We start from the raw sequence: 25,578 nt of genomic DNA, 5'->3' as shown, positions 1-25,578 counted from the left end.
AATTGTTCAGAAAAATTATTTGAGTGAGCCTTGTGGCCCTAAGAAAAATTGCCCGTTCAGCGTGATTACGTGAGGTTTCAGGAGGAGGAGCAGGAGGAGTAGGAGGAATATTAGACACAGATTGATGAAGCAGAAATGTCCCCGTTTTGGATGGTGAGAGAGAACGTAGCTTCCATCCGCGGGTGCAGCCTACGTATTGCTTACGTATCGCTGCTGTCCGCTGGTGGAGAACAGAAGTCTGGGGAAATCCAGCCTTTGTTCATCTTGATGAGTGTTAGCCTGTCGGCACTGTCGGTTGACAAGCGGCTACGCTTATCTGTGATGATTCCCCCAGCCGCACTAAACACCCTCTCCGACAAGACGCTAGCCGCAGGACAAGCAAGCACCTCCAGGGCATACAGCGCTAGTTCAGGCCACGTGTCCAGCTTCGACACCCAGTAGTTGTAGGGGGCAGAGGCGTCACCAAGGATGGTCGTGCGATCTGCTACGTACTCCCTCACCATCCTTTTACAGTGCTCCCGCCGACTCAGCCGTGACTGGGGAGCGGTGACACAGTCTTGGTGGGGAGCCATAAAGCTGGCCAGGCCCTTAAAGACTGTTGCACTGCCTGGGATGTACATGCTGCTCGATCTACGCACATCCCCTGCTACCTTGCCCTCGGCACTGCGCCTTCTGCCACTAGCGCTGTCGGCTGGGAATTTTACCATCAGCTTGTCCGCCAGGGTCCTGTGGTATAGCAACACTCTCGAACCCCTTTCCTCTTCGGGAATGAGACTGGGAAGGTTCTCCTTATAGCGTGGGTCGAGCAGTGTGTACACCCAGTAATCCGTAGTGGCCAGAATGCGTGCAACGCGAGGGTCACGAGAAAGGCATCCTAACATGAAGTCAGCCATGTGTGCCAGGGTACCCGTACGCAACACATGGCTGTCTTCACTAGGAAGATCACTTTCAGGATCCTCCTCCTCCTCCTCCTCCTCAGGCCATACACGCTGAAAGGATGACAGGCAATCAGCCGGTGTACCGTCAGCAGCGGCCCAAGCTGTGTCTTCCCCCTCCTCCTCATCCTCCTCATGCTCCTCCTCCTCCTCCTGTACGCGCTGAGAATTAGACAGGAGGGTGCCCTGACTATCCAGCGGCATACTGTCTTCCCCCGCCCCCGTTTCCGAGCGCAAAGCAGCTGCCTTTATGGTTTGCAGGGAATTTCTCAAGATGCATAGCAGAGGAATGGTGACGCTAATGATTGTAGCATCGCCGCTCACCACCTGGGTAGACTCCTCAAAATTACCAAGGACATGGCAGATGTCTGCCAACCAGGCCCACTCTTCTGAAAGGAATTGAGGAGGCTGACTCCCACTGCGCCGCCCATGTTGGAGTTGGTATTCGACTATAGCTCTACGCTGTTCATAGAGCCTGGCCAACATGTGGAGCGTAGAGTTCCACCGTGTGGGCACGTCGCACAGCAGTCGGTGCACTGGCAGCTTAAAGTGATGTTGCAGGGTGCGCAGGGTGGCAGCGTCCGTGTGGGACTTGCGAAAATGTGCGCAGAGCCGGCGCGCCTTTACGAGCAGGTCTGACAAGCGTGGGTAGCTTTTCAGAAAGCGCTGAACCACCAAATTAAAGACGTGGGCCAGGCATGGCACGTGCGTGAGGCTGCCGAGCTGCAGAGCCGCCACCAGGTTACGGCCGTTGTCACACATGACCATGCCCGGTTGGAGGCTCAGCGGCGCAAGCCAGCGGTCGGTCTGCTGTGTCAGACCCTGCAGCAGTTCGTGGGCCGTGTGCCTCTTATCGCCTAAGCTGAGTAGTTTCAGCACGGCCTGCTGACGCTTGCCCACCGCTGTGCTGCCACACCGCGCGACACCGACTGCTGGCGACATGCTGCTGCTAACACATCTTGATTGCGAGACAGAGGAGGAGGAGGAGGGTGTTTTAGTGGAGGAAGCATACACCTCCGCAGATACCACCACCGAGCTGGGGCCCGCAATTCTGGGGGTGGGTAGGACGTGAGCGGTCCCGGGCTCTGACTCTGTCCCAGCCTCCACTAAATTCACCCAATGTGCCGTCAGGGAGATGTAGTGGCCCTGCCCGCCTGTGCTTGTCCACGTGTCCGTAGTTAAGTGGACCGTGGCAGTAACCGCGTTGGTGAGGGCGCGTACAATGTTGCGGGAGACGTGGTCGTGCAGGGCTGGGACAGCACATCGGGAAAAGTAGTGGCGACTGGGAACTGAGTAGCGCGGGGCCGCCGCCTCCATGATACTTTTGAAGGACTCCGTTTCCACAACCCTATACGGCAGCATCTCAAGGCTGATGAATTTTGCTATGCGGACGGTTAACGTTTGAGCGTGCGGGTGCGTGGCGGCGTACTTGCGCTTGCGCTCCAACAGTTGCGCAAGCGACGGCTGGACGGTGCGCTGAACTACACTGCTGGATGGGGCCGAAGACAGCGGAGGTGAGGGTGTGGGTGCAGGCCAGGAGACGGTAGTGCCTGTGTCCTGAGAGGGGGGTTGCATCTCAGTGGCAGGTTGGGGCACAGGGGGAGAGGCAGGGGTGCAAACCGGAGGCGCTGAACGGCCTTCGTTCCACCTTGTGGGGTGCTTGGCCATCATATGTCTGCGCATGGTGGTGGTGGTGAGGCTGTTGGTGTTGGCTCCCCGGCTGAGCTTTGCGCGACAAAGGTTGCACACCACTGTTCGTCGGTCGTCAGGCGTCTCTGTGAAAAACTGCCAGACCTTAGAGCACCTCGGCCTCTGCAGGGTGGCATGGCGCGAGGGGGCGCTTTGGGAAACACTTGGTGGATTATTCGGTCTGGCCCTGCCTCTACCCCTGGCCACCGCACTGCCTCTTGCAACCTGCCCTGCTGATGCCCTTGACTCCCCCTCTGAAGACCTGTCCTCCTGAGTAAGCGTTGCACACCAGGTGGGGTCAGTCACCTCATCGTCCTGCTGCTCTTCCTCCGAATCCTCTGTGCGCTGCTCCCTCGGACTTACTGCCCTTACTACTACCTCACTGCAAGACAACTGTGTCTGATCGTCATCGTCCTCCTCACCCACAGAAAGTTGTTGAGACAGTTGGCGGAAGTCCCCAGCCTCTTCCCCCGGACCCAGGGAACTTTCGAATGGTTGGGCATCAGTGACGATAAACTCCTCTGGTGGGAGAGGAACCGCTGCTGCCCAATCTAAGCAGGGGCCCGAGAACAGTTCCTGGGAGTGTTCCCGCTCCTGAGCAGGTGTCATTGTAGTGGAGTGAGGAGGCTGGGAGGAAGGAGGAGCAGCAGACAGAGGATTCGGATTTGCAGCAGTGGACGGCGCAGAACTGCGGGTTGACGATAGGTTGGTCGAAGCACTTTCTGCCATCCAGGACAGGACCTGCTCACACTGCTCATTTTCTAATAACCGTCTCCCGCGTGGACCCATTAATTGGGCGATGAATGTGGGGACGCCAGAAACGTGCCTCTCTCCTAATCGCGCAGCAGTCGGCTGCGACACACCTGGATCAGGAGCTCGGCCTGTGCCCACACCCTGACTTGGCCCTCCGCGTCCTCGGCCGCGTCCACGTCCTCTAGGCCTACCCCTACCCCTCAGCATGCTGTATTACCAGTGATTTGATTTCACAGGCAGCTAATAAATTGGCGCAAGACTGCAGGCCAAATATAATTTTTTCCCTTTTTTGAAAACGAAAGGCCCCACTGCCTCTAGTGAATGTATAATCTAAGTTTAATAACTGTGCTGTTTTCCTGCTAATGTGTCACAGAACGTGAGGGTAGCAGAGTTATTAACTGTGGCAGAGCAGGTATTTTTTTTCCCAATTAAGGAAAGCAAATGGCGAAGCCAGGAGTAAAACGTAGCTGGGTGCGTCTGATTTTTAAAGGTTGCAGACGCAGCCGACACGTGTCCACCGCCCTTAGGACGGACAGAGGCAGGACAAATAGAATTATTTTCCGTTTTTTTGCACCAAAAGGCAGCACTGCGTATATTCTATGAACATGAGAAGTTTAATAACTGTGCTGTTTTCCTGCTAATGTGTCACAGAACGTGAGGGTAGCAGAGTTATTAACTGTGGCAGAGCAGGTATTTTTTTTCCCAATTAAGGAAAGCAAATGGCGAAGCCAGGAGTAAAACGTAGCTGGGTGCGTATGATTTTTACAGGTTGCAGACGCAGCCGACACGTGTCCACCGCCCTTAGGACGGACAGAGGCCGGACAAATAGAATTATTTTCCGTTTTTTTGCACCAAAAGGCAGCACTGCGTATATTCTATGAACATGAGAAGTTTAATAACTGTGCTGTTTTCCTGCTAATGTGTCACAGAACGTGAGGGTAGCAGAGTTATTAACTGTGGCAGAGCAGGTATTTTTTTTCCCAATTAAGGAAAGCAAATGGCGAAGCCAGGAGTAAAACGTAGCTGGGTGCGTCTGATTTTTAAAGGTTGCACACGCAGCCGACACGTGTCCACCGCCCTTAGGACGGACAGAGGCAGGACAAATAGAAATATTTTCCGTTTTTTTGCACCAAAAGGCAGCACTGCGTATATTCAATGAATAATAACTGTGTTGTGGCCCTGCCTACACAATTCTTTCCCTGCAGTATCAATGGAGGGTGCAATGCTCTGCAGAGGCGATTTTGAGAAGTAAAAAAAAATGCAGCACAGCTAACAGCAGCCTGGACAGTACTGCACACGGTTAAATATGGCCCTAGAAAGGACCGTTGAGGTTCTTGAAGGCTACACTCACTCTTAACACTCTCCCTGCCTATGCAGCACTTCTGTCCCTAATGCCGGGTGCAACGCTCTGCAGAGGCGATTTTGAGAAAAAAAAAATTGCCACTGCTAACAGCAGCCAACACACAGCTATCAGTGGCCCTAATAAGGACCTTTGGGGGGTCTTGAAGCCTACACTAACTACCAATTCTTTCCCTACAGCAGCTCCGGTACAAACAGCACTGTCCCTCATCTAACTCACCAGGCATCTGAGGCGAGCCGCGGGAGGGGCCGACTTTTATATTAGGCGGACACCTGATCTTCCCAGCCACTCACTGCAGGGGGGTGGTATAGGGCTTGAACGACGCAGGGGGAAGTTGTAATGCCTTCCCTGTCTTTCAATTGGCCAGAAAAGCGCGCTAACGTCTCAGGGAAGGAAGTGAAAGTAACCCGAACACCGCATGGTGTTCGTTACGAATAACGAACATTACGAACACCCTAATATTCGCACGAATATCAAGCTCGGAAGAACACGTTCGCTCATCTCTAAATGCAATGTATTCGGCTGGAATGTCACAGACATTTTTGGATGTAAAAAGGAACAAATTATTTTCTTATGTAGAGAAATTATACTCTTTGCAGGTTACTGGCATTTTAAGTGGATCACAAAAATGTTATAGTTGTAGGCCTTAGGAGAGGCACGCAGCTTAGTGGTTGTTCTCACATATGGTGAGAAACATTTCCTTATCAGCAGAACAGTAACAGAACAGTTGCAGTAATTGGTTGAAGCCTGGTGCATAGCTGATGTGTCGCTGTGTGTCTAAAGGAGGCCAGTTCATACAACAAACCGTGCCTAGGTGTTATTTCACAGGGCCACTTGTCTAGGGAAGCTCTGGCTCTTCTGGAGCTTCATTCCTCACCGGCTCTGGTTACTGCCCAGTCTCTCCATTTTCCATAATCCACTGGCATGCTCCTCCATGGCTGCCAAGGCTCAAATCTCTGCCAATCTCACACCGGATCTCATTTTCTTTCACGATCTCACTGTGCCCACATTCATCCCAAAGGCACCAAACACATCGTTATGCAGATGTACCTTAAACCCCACCTACAAACAGCACTTTTAGCATCTGAAGGTCCATATCAAATAAGACATAGGGCATTAACAACTCTTCTTTCAGACTGACACCTGCTCTTCCTGCAGGATGACAACAGGAATGTTTCCCTGATGTCATTAACGCTTGAATGGCAATGCAGCTGAAAAGTGGTATACCATCTCATATTCTATGAACCATGGGATGCATTGACTCTGTGGGTACAATTACAGTTTCAAGCATTACAGTATTATCACAACTAAAGGCCGAGTAACCTTGTTTATAGTGCACCTAAAAAAACATCACATTATAACTCTGTAATGGAGTGCGTATAGGTAACCCTCCTAACAGTCACTGATTCATCATGACAGTCTCAGATTTTGGGGGCTGTATCATTGTTTAAAGAACGCTATCTTTTCTCCTTAAGGAGAGCGCCTAGAAGGTGAGTGAGTAGACTTATAAGGCTATTTATGCTCCTCTGGGTAATATGCAAATAAGGGAGATGAAACAATACCTCTGCAGCGCCAGGTATTGAAAGGTAGCATTCCTGCAAGTCAGTGTTAGACGCTTTATACTAGCCTTGTAGCAATGACTGCGAATTGAAAGCCCTAGTCATTGTTACAAGGCTTGTATAAAGGGTCTAACATTGACTTGCAGGAATGCTGCCTTCCAATAGGTGGCACTGCAGAGGTATTTCTCCATCTCCCCTAATTGCACTGTCTAAAGAGGCATGCAACATATTCCAATCTCTGTGCATTCTGTACACAGTATAGCTTGTTCCATCCCACTCACCCCCCTTCCCGACTTTTGCTCTGAATACAGCATGTCCAAAGCCAATGGGCGGAGTGAAGTTATTATTGTACACATTAGAGTGTTGTGTGACTGAAGTAGGTAATTACTGCTGCTACCAAGTGGGGGAGCTTTTAAATGATTAAATGGGGCCACAGAGAGGGCTCTATTCATGGGGACACTGTTATTTATAGCGCCCCTCTGTGGCTGTACAGTATAATAGTGCTCTTATTTATAGCACCCTCACTTAGTCATAGTGCCTAATCTCTGGTCACATTATATAAGTGGGGCCATGGCGGGTGCACTATGACTAAGTTTTAAAAGTTTTGAAAGTTGGGAGGTATGAATATGGGTAATTGTAGTTCAACCCTATTACAAGGAGATATAATGTAAAGAAAATGCTTATCCTGTTTAAATTTTGCCCAATATAGTCCCTGTACAGCGCTGTAAAATATGGCAGTAAATAGTATTATTATTGACTGGCTTACACAGGGCATTTTATTGATATGTTAATTTCAGCCCGAGTTTATCCTAAAGGAAGAAACAATATATGGACTTAAACTTCTAGCATTTTATTTTTATTAACTGTCTGGATTGGCATAAGAAAGATAAAATAACTGCACTGTGTGAATTAGGCTTACAGCTGGTAATGGCTTCCATAAATCATGTTTTTCTTTCAGAATTATCTGAAAATAAGGACAATACTAAAGCTACACCTTGCATGTCTTTGCGCCAAAAATTAAAGGTATTAAATAAAAAATACATTTGTCTTCTTTAGAATAATTGACTTTATAGCTCATAGTCATGGCTATATTACGACTCTCTCCAATCTTCAAGTGGTATAAAAGATAGAAAGCATCCATTCTATAGGCTCCTACATCGGCGCCATTTACGTCCAATCAGAAACAGAGCATACAGATTCTGAAAAATAAATCAGATGCCATACCATGTGGGTATTCTGCTCTAGAAACTTGCATTGCAGATCTTGCATTGGCGCTGAGGTCATTTTGATTTGATATTGTGTTGCTGAGTTTGTATTGCAAATAGAGATGAGCGAGCGTACTTGTTAAGGGAAAATACTTGATCGAGTATCGTCCTTTTCAAGTACTTGCCTGCTCGTCAGAAAAGATTTTGGTGCCAGCGAGGGGCGTCGGGGGAGAGCGGGGTGGAACAGGAGGGGAGGATCTCTCTCTCACTCCTTCCCCCCGCTCCCCCCTGCTTACTCCCGCAACCCACCGCTCACTCCCGCCGGCACCCAAATCTTTTCTGATGAGCAGGCAAGTACTCGAAAAGGATGATACTCGATCGAGTATTTTCCCTTAACGAGTATGTTCGCTCATCTCTAATTGCAAAGCTTAGCCACTCAGTGACATTTGATAACATGTGTGTGAGGTTGGTATGGAGTATGCTCTTTGACAGCTGATACCTGCTGCAAAAGCCACCCCAATTGGGGCTGTTAACCATTTAAATCCCACTGCAAAATCTGACAGCGGTATTTAAACCCGCTTGGCATCTAGAAGTCCTGAATTGCTCCCTGCTTGAGATTGCTGTGTCATACGTATGGGACCTCTGAATCTTGTCTCTGCTAGGTGAGGTTTAATGTATAGTCATTTATAAGTCTCCCATATGGAGCTTTAAAATGGACTTTGCATTGCTAAAATATGTCCATAACGTTTATATTCTAGCACTTCAATAATCGTGATCTTGCCAACCAGACCCTGTCTCAGATTAACTCACTTATCTGGATGATGCAGCAGGCACTTGTCAGCCTTAAAGAACAGCAATTGAAAAGTAAGGCTCTTCACACAGAATCAAACTGCTATATTTCTGCCTATAATTTAGCTAATTTCAATTATTCTCTTCTTTTCTTGTCTAAAGTTTATAACGAAACTAAGCTGATAACCAAGTGCCCGATGCCACTGCTGCCTACAAATGGTGGTTTGGTGTGTGCTTACTTTGATGACATTTGCTATTGCAAACCAATGTGTAATCAGGTATTTAATTCTCTTATATTTTCAGCATTTTACGTATACAGTTATGAAAAAAAGGAAGATGGAACAATACCTCAGCAGCGCCACCTATTGGAAGATAGCATTCTTGCAAATCAATGGCAAAGCCTTTATTTAAAGGGGTTGTCCCGCGAAACAAAGTTGGGGTATACACTTCTGTATGGCCATATTAATGCACTTTGTAATGTACATTGTACATTAATTATGAGCCATACAGAAGTTATTCACTTACCTGTTCCGTTGCTAGCGTCCCCGTCTCCATGGTGCCGTCTAATTTTCAGCGTCTAATCGCCCGATTAGACGCGCTTGCGCAGTCCGGTCTTCTCCGTGTTCAATGGGGCCGCTCGTGCTGGAGAGCTGCTCCTCATAGCTCTGCCCCGTCACGTGTGCCGATTCCAGCCAATCAGGAGGCTGGAATCGGCAATGGACCGCGCAGAAGACCTGCGGTCCACCGAGGGTGAAGATCCCGGCGGCCATCTTCGCAAGGTAAGTAAGAAGTCACCGGAGTGCGGGGATTCGGGTAAGTACTATCTGTTTTTTTTTTTCAACACATGCATCGGGTTTGTCTCGCGCCGAACGGGGGGGCTATTGAAAAAAAAAACCCGTTTCAGCGCGGGACAACCCCTTTAACTCTTTATAACAATGACTGGCAATTTCAAATCATTGTTATAAAGACTTGTGTAAAGGGTTTGACACTGATTTGCAGGGATACTGCCTTCCAATAGGTGGCGTTGCAGAGGTATTGTTCCTTCTTCCTTATTTGCATACATTTCCCAGAGGAGCATGCATGGCCTTATAAGTCTCCTCACTCACCTTCTAGGCGCTCTCTTTAACCCCTTAAGGACATGGCCTATTTTGGCGTTGAGGACCAAACCATTTTTTGTATTTTTTCATCTTCATTTTTCAAAAGCCATAATTTTTTTATTTTCCGTATAAGGGCTTGTTTTTTGCATGGCGAACTGTAGTTTTTATTGGTACCATTTTTGGTTACAAAGACTATATTGTAATACTTTTATCATTTTTTTTATAATCGTAGGGAGAGAAAACACATCAATTCTGCCATAGCTTTTTTTTTTTTTTAAAGCGTAAAGTATGCAGCATAAATGATACAATACATTTTTTCTGCGGCTCGGTCCACAATAAAAAACCTTTTTTTGGAAATTATAATTTTTTTCTAAACTCACTGCATTCAAAGTGCTATAACTTTTTTATTTTTCCATGGACAGAGCTCTCTGAGGGCTTATTTTTTACAAGACGAGCAGTAGTTTTTATTGGTACCATTTTGGAGTATTGCGTTTTTTGCGTTTTTTGCTAAAAATTAGCATTTTGCCTCAGTTTTTTAGCATTTTTTTAAAGCTTTTTGCCGTGCAGGATAATAAGCACGTTCAATGTGTTGTATGCATTGTTACGGACGCATCAATACCAAATATGTGGAATTTTTAATTAAAAAAAAAAAAAAATTTATGCTAATATGAAAAAAAGCATAAAAAAGGTTTTTCTAACCTTTTTTTTACTTTTTTATTTTTCGTACTTTATTTTTCTCTTTTTTTTACACAGTCTGTGTCCCTCTGAGGGACTTTTACTGCAGCACTGCAGATTGCTACAATAAGGCATGGCAGGACTTCTCTCCTGCCATCCCTTATTGCTTACTATAGCGATCACAGGCTATGGCAATACAGGACGCCGGTATCTGGCATCCTGTTGGCGATCGCTGTTGCACCGGGGCGTCGGCTACTAGTGACAGCCGGCTCCCACTGCGGGATAGCGTGAGATCTACTATGTTCTCGCGCTATCCCCATGACGTAAGGGTACGTCATTTTGCGGGAAGTACCCCTCTCACATGACGTACCCTTACATCATGGGGCGGGATGGGGTTAAGGTGAGATGATACCCTTCCTGACACACATAGAGTTAGACATAGAGCGTCTCCATAATCAATAGATAAGACTAGGCTCCAAATCCGTTAAAGATGAACACTCAACATAAAGGCCAAGAAATACTCCTATCTACCATAGTATGAAAACAGTGTCCACTCGGCATACCTTTGGCCAGCATTTGCTAGCATATCAGTTCCTATGATTTTCAATGTCACTCTAAGCACCATAGTTTTTACATTGGGAGGTGTTGGCTCAATTGAGATGCATAAGTATGACTCTTACTATATGTTTTGTGTTCTTTTATAGTAATACACAGCTGTATAACTTATCAAATAAGGTAGGTAAACACCTCTTGTTTTTTTCCTAGGGCTATGACTTTTCATTTCTAAGAAGAAGTAGGTTGTATGAAACATGCGGACCATCAACAGCGTTTTCCTGGACCTCTCAGTATATTGGTGGAAACAGACTAGCTGAATGTACAGGTAAATGTGGCTATGTCCTGCTTTGATGCTGTGTACATTTATAATTATAGTACTACTGTAGGGTAATAACTATCAGAACACTTACTGAGCAGTCATCAGCACACCACTAATAAATGGAAAGTATGTGAAATAATATAAATTCAGCACACCCACAGGTCCCATCTAAGATATGATTGATGAATATGATTCCATATCATGATCCATAGAACAACTAAGTGAATCCAATCTATTGGGCCAGACAGCTAATCAACACCTCATATGCTTCCAGAGAAGAACATCTGTTAAACAATGGCCGATAGGAAAGGTGAACATGCAAAGCAACTAATTTCAAATGCTACAATACTCTCAATAGATCATAAGCTAGTATCTCTCCAATAAATACCTCCAATATGGTACCCTTGGACCAGCTGGGGGCGCACTGGATTTGTAGTATTTTCTTATACAGTGGGAAATGGGTATCCCTCTTATGAGCTTTTTTGAGCTATACATCTTCATGAATCACTGGTGTGACCCCTCATTTAGCCCTTTTTTTGGTGAGGATGACACACTGATATTAGGTACAACCCCGTTTTATGTAATTTCTATTTACCATCGATGTTGGGGCATAATAGGGTGATATAGCCTAGATTGCAGCAGACAGGATAATCCTTATTGGTTGAGGGTCCCATGATTAGTATGGTTATGTAACTAGGGGAATTGTAGGGTGAGAGTACTAGCATGCCATTCCCTCTATCCTCCTTAATAGAGATGAGCGAACGTACTCGTCCGAGCTTGATACTCGTTTGAGTATTAGCGTGTTCGAGATGCTCGTTACTCGTGACGAGTACCACGCGATGTTCGAGTTACTTTCACTTTCATCTCTGAGACGTTAGCGCGCTTTTCTGGCCAATAGAAAGACAGGGAAGGCATTACAACTTCCCCCCTGCGACGTTCAAGCCCTATACCACCCCCTGCAGTGAGTGGCTGGCGAGATCAGGTGTCACCCGAGTATAAAAATCGGCCCCTCCCGCGGCTCGCCACAGATTTGTTCTGACATAGAGGAGGGAAAGTGCTGTTGGTGCCGGAGCTGCTATAGGGAGAGCGTTAGGAGTATTGTAGGCTTCAAGAACCCCAACGGTCCTTCTTATGGCCACATCTAATCGTGTGCAGTACTGTGGAGGCTGCTTTTTGCAGTGTTGCACATTTTTTTTTTTGTATATCGGCCGTGCAGAGCATTGCGCCCTGCAGTAATTATTCATACTCCAGGGCCAGAAGTGGTGGTTAGGCAGGGACAGAAGACATATATTGTGAGGCAGGGACAGAACACATATATTGTGAGGCAGGGACAGAACACATATATTGTGAGGCAGGGACAGAACACATATATTGTGAGGCAGGGACAGAAGACATTTATTGAATATAGGCAGTGGGCCTTTGCCAAAACATTTGGGGAAAAAAATCTATTTGGGCTGCCTGTGACTGTCCTCAGTGTTCTGGGTCTGTGCTGGGTGTAGTAGTCCTCCTAATTCATACGCAGCCAGCTAAGTGTTACAGCAGGCTTGCGCAAAATTATTTCCTGGGTCTGTGTTGGCTGTTAAATCACCGCTGTATTCCAGTCCACAGTGCAACACTCTGCAGTTATTTGACATACTCCAGGGCCAGTAGCGGTGACGCAGAGAGAGAAGAGATATATTTATTGAATATAGGCAGTGGGCCTTTGCCAAAACATTTGGGGAAAAAAATCTATTTGGGCTGCCTGTGACTGTCCTCAGTGTTCTGGGTCTGTGCTGGGTGTAGTAGTCCTCCTAATTCATACGCAGCCAGCTAAGTGTTACAGCAGGCTTGCGCAAAATTATTTCCTGGGTCTGTGTTGGCTGTTAAATCACCGCTGTATTCCAGTCCACAGTGCAACACTCTGCAGTTATTTGACATACTCCAGGGCCAGTAGCGGTGACGCAGAGAGAGAAGAGATATATTTATTGAATATAGGCAGTGGGCCTTTGCCAAAACATTTGGGAAAAAAAATCTATTTGGGCTGCCTGTGACTGTCTTCAGTGTTCTGGGTCTGTGCTGGGTGTAGTAGTCCTCCTAATTCGTACGCAGCCAGCTAAGTGTTACAGCAGGCTTGCGCAAAATTATTTCCTGGGTCTGTGTTGGCTGTTAAATCACCGCTGTATTCCAGTCCACAGTGCAACACTCTGCAGTTATTTGACATACTCCAGGGCCAGTAGCGGTGACGCAGAGAGAGAAGAGATATATTTATTGAATATAGGCAGTGGGCCTTTGCCAAAACATTTGGGGAAAAAAATCTATTTGGGCTGCCTGTGACTGTCCTCAGTGTTCTGGGTCTGTGCTGGGTGTAGTAGTCCTCCTAATTCATACGCAGCCAGCTAAGTGTTACAGCAGGCTTGCACAAAATTATTTCCTGGCGTTCCGTAAGCGAAGTCAGCCTCCAACCACAGGCCAATAAGCGGCACATTTAATTACAGCGTTCTGTTTCTGCACTACTGGTAATACACCATGCTGAGGGGTAGGGGTAGCCCTATAGGACGTGGACGCGGGCGAGGACGCGGAGGCCCAAGTCAGGGTGTGGGCACAGGCCAAGCCAGTGCGGTGGCCAGGGGTAGAGGCAGGGCCAGACGAATAATCCACCAACTGTTTCCCAAAGCGCCCCCTCGCGCCATGCCACCCTGCAGAGGTCAAGGTGCTCTACGGTGTGGCAGTTTTTCACAGAGACGCCTGACGACCGACGAACAGTGGTGTGCAACCTTTGTCGCGCCAAGATCAGCTGGGGATCCTCCACCACCAGCATGCACAGGCATATGATGGCCAAGCACCCCACAAGGTGGGACGAAGGCCGTTCACCGCCTCCGGTTTGCACCACTGCCTCTCCCCCTGTGCCCCAACCTGCCACTGAGATCCAACACCCCTCTGAGGACACAGGCACTACCATCTCCTGGCCTGCACCCACACCCTCACCTCCGCTGTCCTCGGCCCCATCCAGCAATGTCTCTCAGCGCAGCGTCCACACGTCGCTGCGCCACAAGCGCAAGTACGCCGCCACGCACCCGCATGCTCAAGCGTTAAACGTGCACTTGCCAAATTGATCAGCCTGGAGATGCTGCCGTATAGGCTTGTGGAAACGGAGTCTTTCAAAAGCATGATGGCGGCGGCAGCTCCGCGCTACTCGGTTCCCAGTTGCCACTACTTTTCCCGATGTGCCGTCCCAGCCCTGCACGACCACGTCTCCCGCAACATTGTACGCGCCCTCACCAACGCGTTTACTGCCAAGGTCCACTTAACAACGGACACGTGGACAAGCACAGGCAGGCAGGGCCACTATATCTCCCTGACGGCACATTGGGTGAATTTAGTGGAGGCTGGGACAGAGTCAGAGCCTGGGACCGCTCACAACCTACCCACCCCCCGAATTGCGTGCCCCAGCTCAGTGGTGGTATCTGCGGCGGTGTATGCTTCCTCCACTAAACCACCCTTCTCTTCCTCCTCCTACGCAACCTCTGTCTCGCAATCAAGATGTGTCAGCAGCAGCACGTCGCCAGCAGTCGGTGTCACGCGGCGTGGCAGCACAGCGGTGGGCAAGCGTCAGCAGGCCGTGCTGAAACTACTCAGCTTAGGAGAGAAGAGGCACATGGCCCACGAACTGCTGCAGGGTCTGACAGAGCAGACTGACCGCTGGCTTGCACCGCTGAGCCTCCCACCGGGCATGGTCGTGTGTGACAACGGCCGTAATCTGGTGGAGGCTCTGCAGCTCGGCAGCCTCACGCACGTGCCACGCCTGGCCCATGTCTTTAATTTGGTGGTTCAGCGCTTTCTGAAAAGCTACCCACACTTGTCATACCTGCTCGGAAAGGTGCGCCGGGTCAGCGCAAATTTCCGCAACTCCAAGTCGGACGCTGCCACCCTGCGGACCCTGCAACATCGGTTTCATCTGCCAGTGCACCGATTGCTGTGCGACGTGCCCACACAGTGGAACTCTATGCTCCACATGTTGGCCAGGCTCTATGAGCAGCGTAGAGCTATTGCGGAATACCAACTCCAACATGGGCGGCGTAGTGGGAGTCAGTCTCCTCAATTATTTACAGAAGAGTGGGCCTGGTTGGCAGACATCTGCCAGGTCCTTGGAAACTTTGAGGAGTCTACCCAGATGGTGAGCGGGGATACTGCAATCATTAGCGTCACCATTCCTCTGCTATGCCTCTTGAGAAGTTCCCTGCAAAGCATAAAGGCAGACGCTTTGCACTCGGAAATGGAGGCGGGGGAAGACAGTATGTCGCTGGATAGTCAGAGCACCCTCATGTCTATATCTCAGCGCGTTGAGGAGGAGGAGGGGGAGGAGCATGAGGAGGAGGGGGAAGAGGCAGCTTGGCCCACTGCTGAGGGTACACATGCTGCTTGCCTGTCATCCTTTCAGCGTGTATGGCCAGAGGAGGAGGAGGAGGAGGAGCATGAGGAGGAGGGGGAAGAGACAGCTTGGCCCACTGCTGAGGGTACACATGCTGCTTGCCTGTCATCCTTTCAGCGTGTATGGCCAGAGGAGGAGGACGATCCTGAAAGTGATCTTCCTAGTGAGGACAGCCATGTGTTGCGTACAGGTACCCTCGCACACATGGCTGACTTCATGTTAGGATGCCTTTCTCGTGACCCTCGCATTACACGCATTCTGGCCACTATGGATTACTGGGTGTACACACTGCTCGACCCACGGTATAAGGAGAACCTTTCCACTCTTATTCCCGAAGAGGAAAGGGGTTCGAGAATGATGCTATACCACAGGGCGCTGGTGGACAAACTGATGGTAAACTTCCCATCCGACAGCGCTAGTGGCCGAAGGCGCAGTTCCGAGGGCCAGGTAGCAGGGGAGGCGCAGAGATCAGGCAGCATGTACAGCGCAGGCAGGGGACCATTATCCAAGGCCTTTGCCAGCTTTTTGGCTCCCCAGCAAGACTGTGTCACCGGTCCCCAGTCAAGGCTGAGTTGGCGGAAGCACTGTAAAAGGATGGTGAGGGAGTACGTAGCCGATCGCACGACCGTCCTCGGTGACGCCTCTGCCCCCAACAACTACTGGGTGTCGAAGCTGGACACGTGGCCTGAACTCGCGCTGTATGCCCTGGAGGTGCTTGCTGGTCCTGCGGCTAGCGTCTTGTCAGAGAGTGTGTTTAGTGCGGCTGGGGGAATCATCACGCATAAGCGTACCCACCTGTCAACCGACAGTGCCGACAGGCTTACACTCATGAAGATGAACAAAGCCTGGATTTCCCCAGACTTCTCTTCTCCACCAGCGGACAGCAGCGATACCTAAACAATACGTAGGCTGCACCCGCGGATGGAAGCATCGTTCTCTATCCCCATCAAAAACGGGGACCTTTTTGCTTCATCAATCTGTGTATAATATTCCTCCTCCTCCTCCTGAAACCTCACATAATCACGCCGAACGGGCAATTTTTCTTAGGCCCACAAGGCTCAGTCATATAATTTTTGTAAACAATTTTTATACGTTTCAATGCTCATTAAAGCGTTGAAACTTTCACCTCAACCAATTTTTGTTTTAACTAGGCTGCCTCCAGGCCTAGTTACCAATTAAGCCACATTAACCAAAGCAATTAATGGGTTTCACCTGCCCTCTTGGTTGGGCATGGGCAATTTTTCTGAGGTACATTAGTACTGTTGGTACACCAATTTTTGGGGGCCCTCGCCTACAGTGTAATCAAATTAATTTTTAGCCCACCTGCATTACAGCTGACGTTACATCAGCTGTGTTGGGCACTGCAATGGGATATATTTATGTACCGCCGATAGCTTCCTGGCACCCACCCATGCTGTCGGTCCACAGGGAGTTGTAACTGCATGTGTCCACTTCTAAAGAACCCCAGTCTGACTGGGGCATGCAGTGTGGGCCGAAGCCCACCTGCATTAAGCTTGACATTACCTCAGCTGTGATGGGCAATGCAATGGGATATATTTATGTACCACCGGTGGCTTCCTGGCACCCACCCATGCTGTGGGTCCACAGGGAGTTGTAACTGCATGTGTCCACTTCTAAAGAACCCCAGTCTGACTGGGGCATGCAGTGTGGGCCGAAGCCCACCTGCATTAAGCACGACATTACCTCAGCTGTGATGGGTACTGCAATGGGATATATTTATGTACCGCCGGTGGGTTCCAGGGAGCCACCCATGCTGTGGATGCACACGGAATTCCCATTGCGGAGTTGTACCTGCCTGTGACTATTTATAAAAAACCGCGGTCTGACTGGGGCATGCAGACACCTTGACAGAATGAATAGTGTGTGGCACATAGGTTCCCCATTGCTATGCCCACGTGTGCAGCTCCAGATGGAGGTGGCACAGGATTGGATTTCTCATTGCTTCTGTACAGCATTGTGGGTTATCGCCCTGCCCCTTTTAAAGAGGGTCGCTGCCTAGCTGTGCCAACCCTCTGCAGTGTGTGCCTGCGGTTCCTCCTCATGGCAGACGCACTTCTAAATAGACATGAGTGTGGCGTGGCATGAGGGCAGCTGAAGGGTGGGCAGGGACAGTTTGGTGTGCGCTGTGGACACTGGGTCGTGCGGGGGGGGGGGGGGGGGGGTGGAGGGGGGGTTGGTCAGCATGTAACCCAGGAGAAGTGGCAGCGGAGTGTCATGCAGGCAGTGATTGTGCTTTGTTGGAGGTAGTGTGGTGCTTAGCTAAGGTATGCATTGCTAATGAGGGCTTTTCAGAAGTAAAAGTTGTTGGGGGGGGGGCCCACTCTTACTGCTATTGTGGCTTAATAGTGGGACCTGGGAACTTGAGATGCAGCCCAACATGTAGCCCCTCGCCTGCCCTATCCGTTGCTGTGTCGTTCCCATCACTTTCTTGAATTGCCCAGATTTTCACAAATGAAAACCTTAGCGAGCATCGGCGATATACAAAAATGCTCGAGTCGCCCATTGACTTCAATGGGGTTCATTACTCGAAACAAACCCTCGAGCATCGCAATAATTTCATCCCGAGTATCGAGCACCCGAGCATTTTGGTGCTCGCTGATCTCTACTTCTTAACCTTTTTCTTGCAACAGGAGAATATTTTATGAAGATTTATTGAGGGTTGGTTATGTTTTATAGAAGCTTCCTGTGAGTTAAAGGAGATGTCCCGCGCCGAAACGGGTTTTTTTTTTTTTAAACCCCCCCCCCGTTCGGTGCGAGACAACCCCGATGCAGGGGTTAAAAAAACCACCCGCACAGCGCTTACCTGAATCCCGGCGGTCCGGCGTCTTCATACTCACCTGCTGAAGATGGCCGCCGGGATCCTCTGTCTTCGTGGACCGCAGCTCTTCTGTGCGGTCCACTGCCGATTCCAGCCTCCTGATTGGCTGGAATCGGCACGTGACGGGGCGGAGCTACACGGAGCCGCTCTCTGGCACGAGCGGCTCCATAGAAGACTGCTGAAGACCCGGACTGCGCAAGCGCGGCTAATTTGGCCATCGGAGGCCAAAAATTAGTCGGCTCCATGGGAACGAGGACGCTAGCAACGGAGCAGGTAAGTAAAAAACTTTTTATAACTTCTGTATGGCTCATAATTAATGCACAATGTATATTACAAAGTGCATTATTATGGCCATACAGAAGTGTATAGACCCACTTGCTGCCTCGGGACAACCCCTTTAATGCTGTATATGTATCTATCTCTATCTCTATCTCTATCTCTATATATATATATATATATATATATATATATATATATATATATATATATATATATATATATATATATATATATATACAGGCACGCACACACACACATATATATATATATATATATATATATATATATATATATATATATACACACACACACATATATATATATATTTATCTATATATATATAGTGACAAGTATGGGATTAGTCACCCTGTAGGGTCATCACCTTTCTTCCACCTATGTGGGTGGTCACACTTCAATGGCCCATATCCGGACCAGAGTAGGTAGTAAAATTCAAGAAGTCCATTTTATTTTGGCAGTAAATATTAGTCACAAATGTTACACTCTTGTTTAGTCACAATACACACATACATTAACAACCGAAATCCTGGGTGTCTGGCTACTAAATCACATAGGATTCTTTCCTATCTAACATAGTGGCCGACCCCATTTCACATCACAGCAATGTTCAACAGTGAACCCAAGCAGGTGTCAGTCTAGGGGCATCCTTCCCTGTGAGACTCGTGACTGTGCCACAGCCCTGTCTCTCACAGAACTCAGGCATTTGGCCTCCTCCCAGCTTCTCTACCAGGGAGTACCTCCAGCAGCGGCCTTGCTCTGACTTTCAGCAACCAAACTCAATGTGTCTGGAGGTTTTAACTCTTGCAGACATTCACATATAGCTGTTCCTGCTTACTAGGACACAGAATGCCTGTTTTACAGCCCTCTGCAGACTATTCTGTGTACAGATATATATATATATATATATATATATCTACAGCTGCAACATCCATATTTCATATGGTTAACTGAACAAAATGTTGCATGGAGCTGTTTGAGAGGGATTATGTCATTAGTTTCAGGCTGCTCGAACCACAGGTAGTATAAACCCAGGTTACCCAAGCTTGTTGCAGCTGTATGTGTTTTAGTCTGAAAAGTTTCAGAATAAATACACTATGAAGTCTGGCTCAGTGATAAGCTCTAAGTCATTGGGGCGGACTATACTGGCCTCTCCCCACCCACTGCGTGAAGACTGACACCTCCTCTTCCTCTGCTTGTGTATAAGGAGAGGAGCTGTCCCTCTGCATGTAGGGAGCAGGGTGAGGCTGGCATGGTCCGCCCCCATGACTCGGAGTCAGACTTCAAAGTATATTTATTATGAAACGCTGCAGTTTTCAAAATAACCCCCCCCCCCCCACGGGGCAACAGCCTTCCCTTCTTTTGGTCCCTCTAATGCTGCAGTGTTATTAGACCTGTGATATTGTATTTCTTTAATTACAGCTTCAGACACTGCCATAAGTGGACAATCCTCAACATATTTCAAGAATGAAAAGTGCCAAGAAGCCCTGAGCAAGGGTACAGAAAACGCATATATAGAAGAATTTATAAAAGAGCTGAAAGATAATGGAATAACAAACAACCACAATGAATACCTGGATGTTCTTAGGTGTGGATAATGAATATGAAAAAAAACTAGAAAAGATAATAATTATTGGGGTTTTTCTATATTCTCCAAAGTTCAATTCACTAAATGTTGAGCTACAAATCTTAGTAATTTATATGGATACAATGTAGAAAATGAATGGTTATTTGCATACATAGAGCTACACTTAAAAATAAAAGTTAATTTTGGCTTATTAGTGACATTTCATCAAGGGCATACATACCATAGTGGCTCCCATTCAGCTTTTATGGGGTACTTGGAGAGAGAGAGGCCTCACTCTTGGTTGGTCTTCTATTGCATTTTGAGTGTCAAGAACTCTCCAGATTTTCTAAATTGCTAACAACTTAGATATGTTGGAGAATTGCAGTCTTGATGCGTATTTGCTGCGGGTTTAATGCTGTGGAAAGCCTGCAGTGAATATGCAATGTTTGACGGTACCCTTTGGACTCCCACACACTTGCATTTTTTAACGCGATTGTCAATGGGACTTTCTTTTGTTAAACTTGCATTGCAAGTTTGTGCTTTGCGATTTTTGTGCAAGTGTTTTAACATTAGAAAGTCCCATTGACAATTGCGTAAAAAAAAACGCAGCGATATCGTAGCGTTAAAAAAAAGCGTTAAAAAATGTGTGTGGGAGCCCTTGCTGGTCACTTAGGGCAATTAAATGTTTTTCTACTTTAATAGGTTTATGGCTAATCTCACTACTGAAACACTTTTATGTAATCTAAGGACAATAAAATATCTTGCAACCAAATGCTGTGTCTTTACCTATCAGATTCTTACTTTTGAATGATCTGATGTCTAGGCAGGTTTTAATGACTTCCTTGTAAGGTCGTTTTTAATTACTGCATTATGAGCACATTTTTGTATCTATACCTAGAACAAGTGTTCTGCACTAACTGTAGGTCTAGAGATCATAGAGATCATGCACTCGTATAAAAGCAGCCTAACCATGAGCATGCTGTCTATACCATACGTATTAACCCTATCTCTGCTATGGGATTTTGGACATTTTGCGCCTCTGATAGCTAGGACAATTTTTATACTTTACACTAAACAAAGTGTAATTGAGTATAACTGAAGTTTATAACTAAACTCAATGTCATGTGTTAACTAAGGCCAATTTCAGAAGGGTGTAAAATTATATGCATACAACATCCAAATCTCCTTTGGTACATCAGCACCATGATTTTTTATGGTTATTTTTTCTTAATAGCCATAACTGTTTCCATGTTTTATTGTAATTATATTATTAGCCTGACTCAAAAACCATCAGAGATAACCCCATTTATTCAACCTACAGATCTGCCCTTTCTTATCTTCTCCCTAATGCTCAGATATGTGTGTCAGAAGATGATTAGCTTTTCAAAACAACATGATTTTGTGATACTCTGTCACAAGACGTCTTTGCTATATGTGTCTATTGCAGTCACCCAGTGGTTATGACGTGAATTGCAGAATTCCCATGTTGCAATACTGCATTGAATTGGTTTCTTGAGAAATTGCAGGGTTTAGCCAAATTGAGATAAGGCAAGGGTGAACAACATCTGTATATCTAGTATCCTGATCCTCACGAAGATTATCAGTGCATGATTACATTTGCAACAAGCTGCCACTAGTGGTGACTGTCTGCCACATTTGCAAAAGACTTATTTATCCCTCCCGGAGTTCTGCAGATTTCCCACTTTCAGGAAACTCAGGGAAATCTGGAAGAGTAGATATGTAAGTCTATACATGTTATAGGTCAGTTAGAGTATTTCCTATGCAAAACTGATTAGTGCTTTACCCTTTCCAATCCAATTTGTATCCTGGTTTTCCTAGGGGTCTTACTCTTTTTCTGCTATTATACAATGGCACTATATGCTGGCTAAAGCCAGTACTGCATGAGGTGACACATTGGATAGGCTCCGACAGCAGAGAGGCTGGCAATGTACAGTAAGAGAACTCCAACGGACGTCTTCTAACATCGGAGCTGCACAGTCTTAAATCCTAATGTCTTCAGATGTCAGACAGTGGATTGGAAAGGGTTAACTCTGCTCAGTTATTATTATATGATTTGTTTGTGTGTTGTAGTAATTGTACTGATTTGTCCACTCCAGATGATAGGTTCTATTCACATTAGTAAAAGTTTGGTAGAAGCAGAGCGCCATAAATCTGCCAAAGTTAAATCTCCAATATTTGCCTTGAGTTAGACTTTTAGATTTTAAATTGATACTTTGTAATCAATGAAAAGGTTAAAAGTACGATATATTTCAACAAATGGTGGCTAAGGGCTTCTTTAGAAATCTATCTTGGTTTGAACAGTTAATTGTCTTTGTACAGGCTAAAAAAATGATCTTGAAAATCTAGGGTTCCTAATACTAAACTATTATTCACAAAATAGCTCAAGTCTATAGAAATAGCTTCGGCCCATTAAGGTGCATTAATCTACAAGAACCATGTTATGAATTGACCAGTGGATGGTATAACACACTAGAATTACTTCATAAAATGGACAGATCTAGGCTTGAACTTTCTTGGCGATGTTTTTGTTCAGCTGGTTCCTACATTCATGTTTGGAGGGAATGTGAGAAAATAAAACCCTTGTGGTCTAAAGTGGCTGAATTGATTGAAAATTTGTGTAGAACAGGTATGAGTTAAACCAGGAGTAAGCCAGTGTGAGAATACACCTTCACACACCAGACAAAACTAATTGCCCAGGCACCTGTAGTGGCCCAGAGTTAGGGCCCCCACAGCACTTCTTAAGCTACCTCCTGTGGAATGTCTATGTGTATCTATGTAAGTATGTCAGTGTTGTCTAACTTGTGTATGTCTGTACTCCTGTCACCCGAACCTGCTCTGTGTCATGTCAGTTGTCTGTGGCTGGGTTAGGATTGGTAGAGGAGGGGATTATGTTTAGTCAGGCTTGAGAGAAGGGAGAAGTAAAAATGTAGTCGGAGAGGAAGGACGTGTGGAGCCAAGTTTAGGCTCAGAGCTGCTAGTCTGAGCTAAGCTCAAGTACAGTTCAGCCTAGGTTTAGCTCGGGAAACCTCCGAGGAAATGGGTGAAAGATTAGAGCCGGAGCCAGCTGGTAGACAGTCTTTTTATTCCCTGCCTAATGGTGGAAACAAGCCAGGGCAGACTCCGGGGTTCTGGGAAGGAGGACAGGCCTAGAGATCGTGAGTGGATATTATTCCGGCTTGGTCAGAAGTTGGCGTGTCTAGTAAAGAAAGAGAGACCATTTGCTTCCCTCCATTCCTCCACAAACAACTATCTAAAGCAGCCACCAGATAATATAGACTAGTGGGCGCATCTTACCAAAGAGAGAGAGAGAGAGTTAAAGAATTAATGCCTGATATGAGTGTCACCAGCACATCTATTGAAATTGTCGTTGTCTGTAACATCTGCAAAGTTATGAACTGTTTCATGATATATCAAGTGTTGAGTAAACCGTGTGCCTCCAGTTTTACTAAAGTTCTTCAAGTCTGAATTCTTTATTTTTCTCATTACTTGATACTGAGAGGCACTGGGTCACATGGAACATTTACAACTGTGGTTTCTAGCCACTAGAGATGAGCGAGCGTACTCGTTAAGGACAGATACTCGAGCGAGTATCATCCTTTTCGAGTACCTGCCTGCTCACCCGCAAAGAATACTTCTTTCTCTCTCTCTCCTTTTTTTCTTCTGGAGCCAATTTGAATCAGTAGGCCTCTAATGACTGCTTTATGGGCTTCCCACATAAGTGCAGGGTTTGTTGCATAGATTTCATTTTCTCAAAAATATGCTTGGATGCTTTGCCTAATGGCTTCAATATCCTCCCTTTTTAAAGAAGGCTATCGTTTAATTTCCAATTGATGGGACATCTTTTCTTGGTGGAGAGTTCAAGGTTTAGGAAAAAGGGGGCGTGATCCGAGTATAGCATAGTCATATACAGCCTTGGTTGCCGACCCAATCAAGGAGTGGGATATATATATATATATATATATATATATATATATATATATATATATATATATAATCTATCCTAGAGTATTTTTTGTGCACTGTGGAATAAAAGGAATACTCCTTGGCAGCAGGATTGGAGATTCTCCAAAGATCAACCAGATGCAACCAGAGAAAAAACTTCAGATTTTTTTGAGTTTTGAGAAAGGTATTGAGGACGCACCGTTTGAGGTATCAAAAGAGGGTTGTAAGGGTATGTTAAAGTATTCACCCAAAATTTAATTCCCCCTCTATGAAATTTTCTAATTGGTCAAATGTGGAGGAAAAACAAATTTACCTGGCTGGTGTTTGGAGCATATATGTTTACAAAAGTAAAGGTTTTCTCATATATTACAACTTATAGGAAAATGTACCGACACTCTGTGTCTGATTTAACAGAGCTGAAAAGGAATTGTTTTACTCATAATTGCTATACCTCTATGTCTCTTGAGGGGAGAGGATGCATTGTACCATCTTGTGAAAGTTCTATTTTTGGTTAAGAGTGTGTAGCTTTTAAAAAAAAATGTGTTTCTTGCAGGAAAGCAATATCAATTTTATTTGTCTCAAGGTAACAGAGCATCTGAGCTCTTTTTTGAGGGACATTGATACCTCTAACATTAAATGAGGCTATATGTAGATTTGTCATTTATATTGGTATTTGAGATCGTTTCTCATATGCATAGAATCAGCAGAATGGTCCAAAATTGTACTAATATGGTAAACGATAACATAAACAGAAATCAATAACATTGTATCATTAAGGCCTCATGTCCACGGGGACAGATCCGGAGAGGGTGTCCCGAACGCGTGAGCCGCGCCCCATAGGGATGCATTGGACACCCGCAGGTAATTAAATACCTGCGGATGTCATTTTCCCCTGAGGCGTGGATTGCATGTGCAGGAAAACACCCACAGCATGCTCCATTTTAGTGCAGGTCTCCCGCAGGCTTCTACTAAAGCCTATGGAAACCGTCTGGATCCGTGGCACACCTGTAGCTGAATTCCTGCTCTCCGGCATGGGAGTGCGCTAGAGCAGGAGTTCAAAAAAGAAAAAGAGTGCACGGCGCATGCGCGCAGCATGCTGCCAGCGTGTCGAGCACATCCGCCGGGCCGAAGAAAGAAGATCTGGCCGTGATGGAGGGCAGATCCGCAGCATCCGGACAGGTAAGTAAATTGTTATTTTTAGGCCTCATGTCCGCGGGAAAGGAGGGACCCGATGCGGGATTCTGCATGAAGAATCCACGGTGGGTCTGATTTTCCCCGTGGACATGAGGCCTAAAAATAACAATTTCCTTACCTGTCCGGATGCTGCGGATCTGCCCTCCGTCGCGGCCAGATCCGTGGTGGGCCTGATTTTCTCCGTGGACATGAGGCCTAAGAGTGAACAATAATCTCTGGTGTTTTGCAGCTGGACAGGAGATTCAGTACATCGTCCACTCCAGACCAGATTCAAAAGCAGGAATCATTATTTGCGGGGGGTGGGGGTGCGTACTTCAGTGAAAGGGATCATGATAGATCCCAATACTATTAAACAGTAATTAACAGTGTTGTGTTGA

The 25,578-nt window shown here is 46.6% G+C and overlaps 1 protein-coding gene across 1 annotated transcript in view; it reads left to right on the top strand.

The window, feature by feature from the left end:
• LOC136624792 (uncharacterized) overlaps positions 1–20,810 on the top strand; it is a 33,183-nt gene extending 12,373 nt beyond the window's left edge. The window contains exons 3-7 of the mRNA XM_066598728.1: positions 7,255–7,319; positions 8,260–8,365; positions 8,453–8,568; positions 10,828–10,942; positions 19,900–20,810. Coding sequence (XP_066454825.1) covers positions 7,255–7,319; positions 8,260–8,365; positions 8,453–8,568; positions 10,828–10,942; positions 19,900–20,075 — 578 coding nt within the window. The 3' untranslated portion in view covers positions 20,076–20,810. The remainder of the gene's footprint in view (positions 1–7,254; positions 7,320–8,259; positions 8,366–8,452; positions 8,569–10,827; positions 10,943–19,899) is intronic.
• The last annotated feature ends 4,768 nt before the right edge of the window (positions 20,811–25,578 follow it).

Source organism: Eleutherodactylus coqui, chromosome 4, assembly GCF_035609145.1.
Source record: "Eleutherodactylus coqui strain aEleCoq1 chromosome 4, aEleCoq1.hap1, whole genome shotgun sequence".
NCBI lineage: Eukaryota > Metazoa > Chordata > Amphibia > Anura > Eleutherodactylidae > Eleutherodactylus > Eleutherodactylus coqui.
The sequence above is the reverse complement of the archived record's forward strand: the minus strand, read 5'-3'. Positions and strand labels throughout refer to the sequence as shown.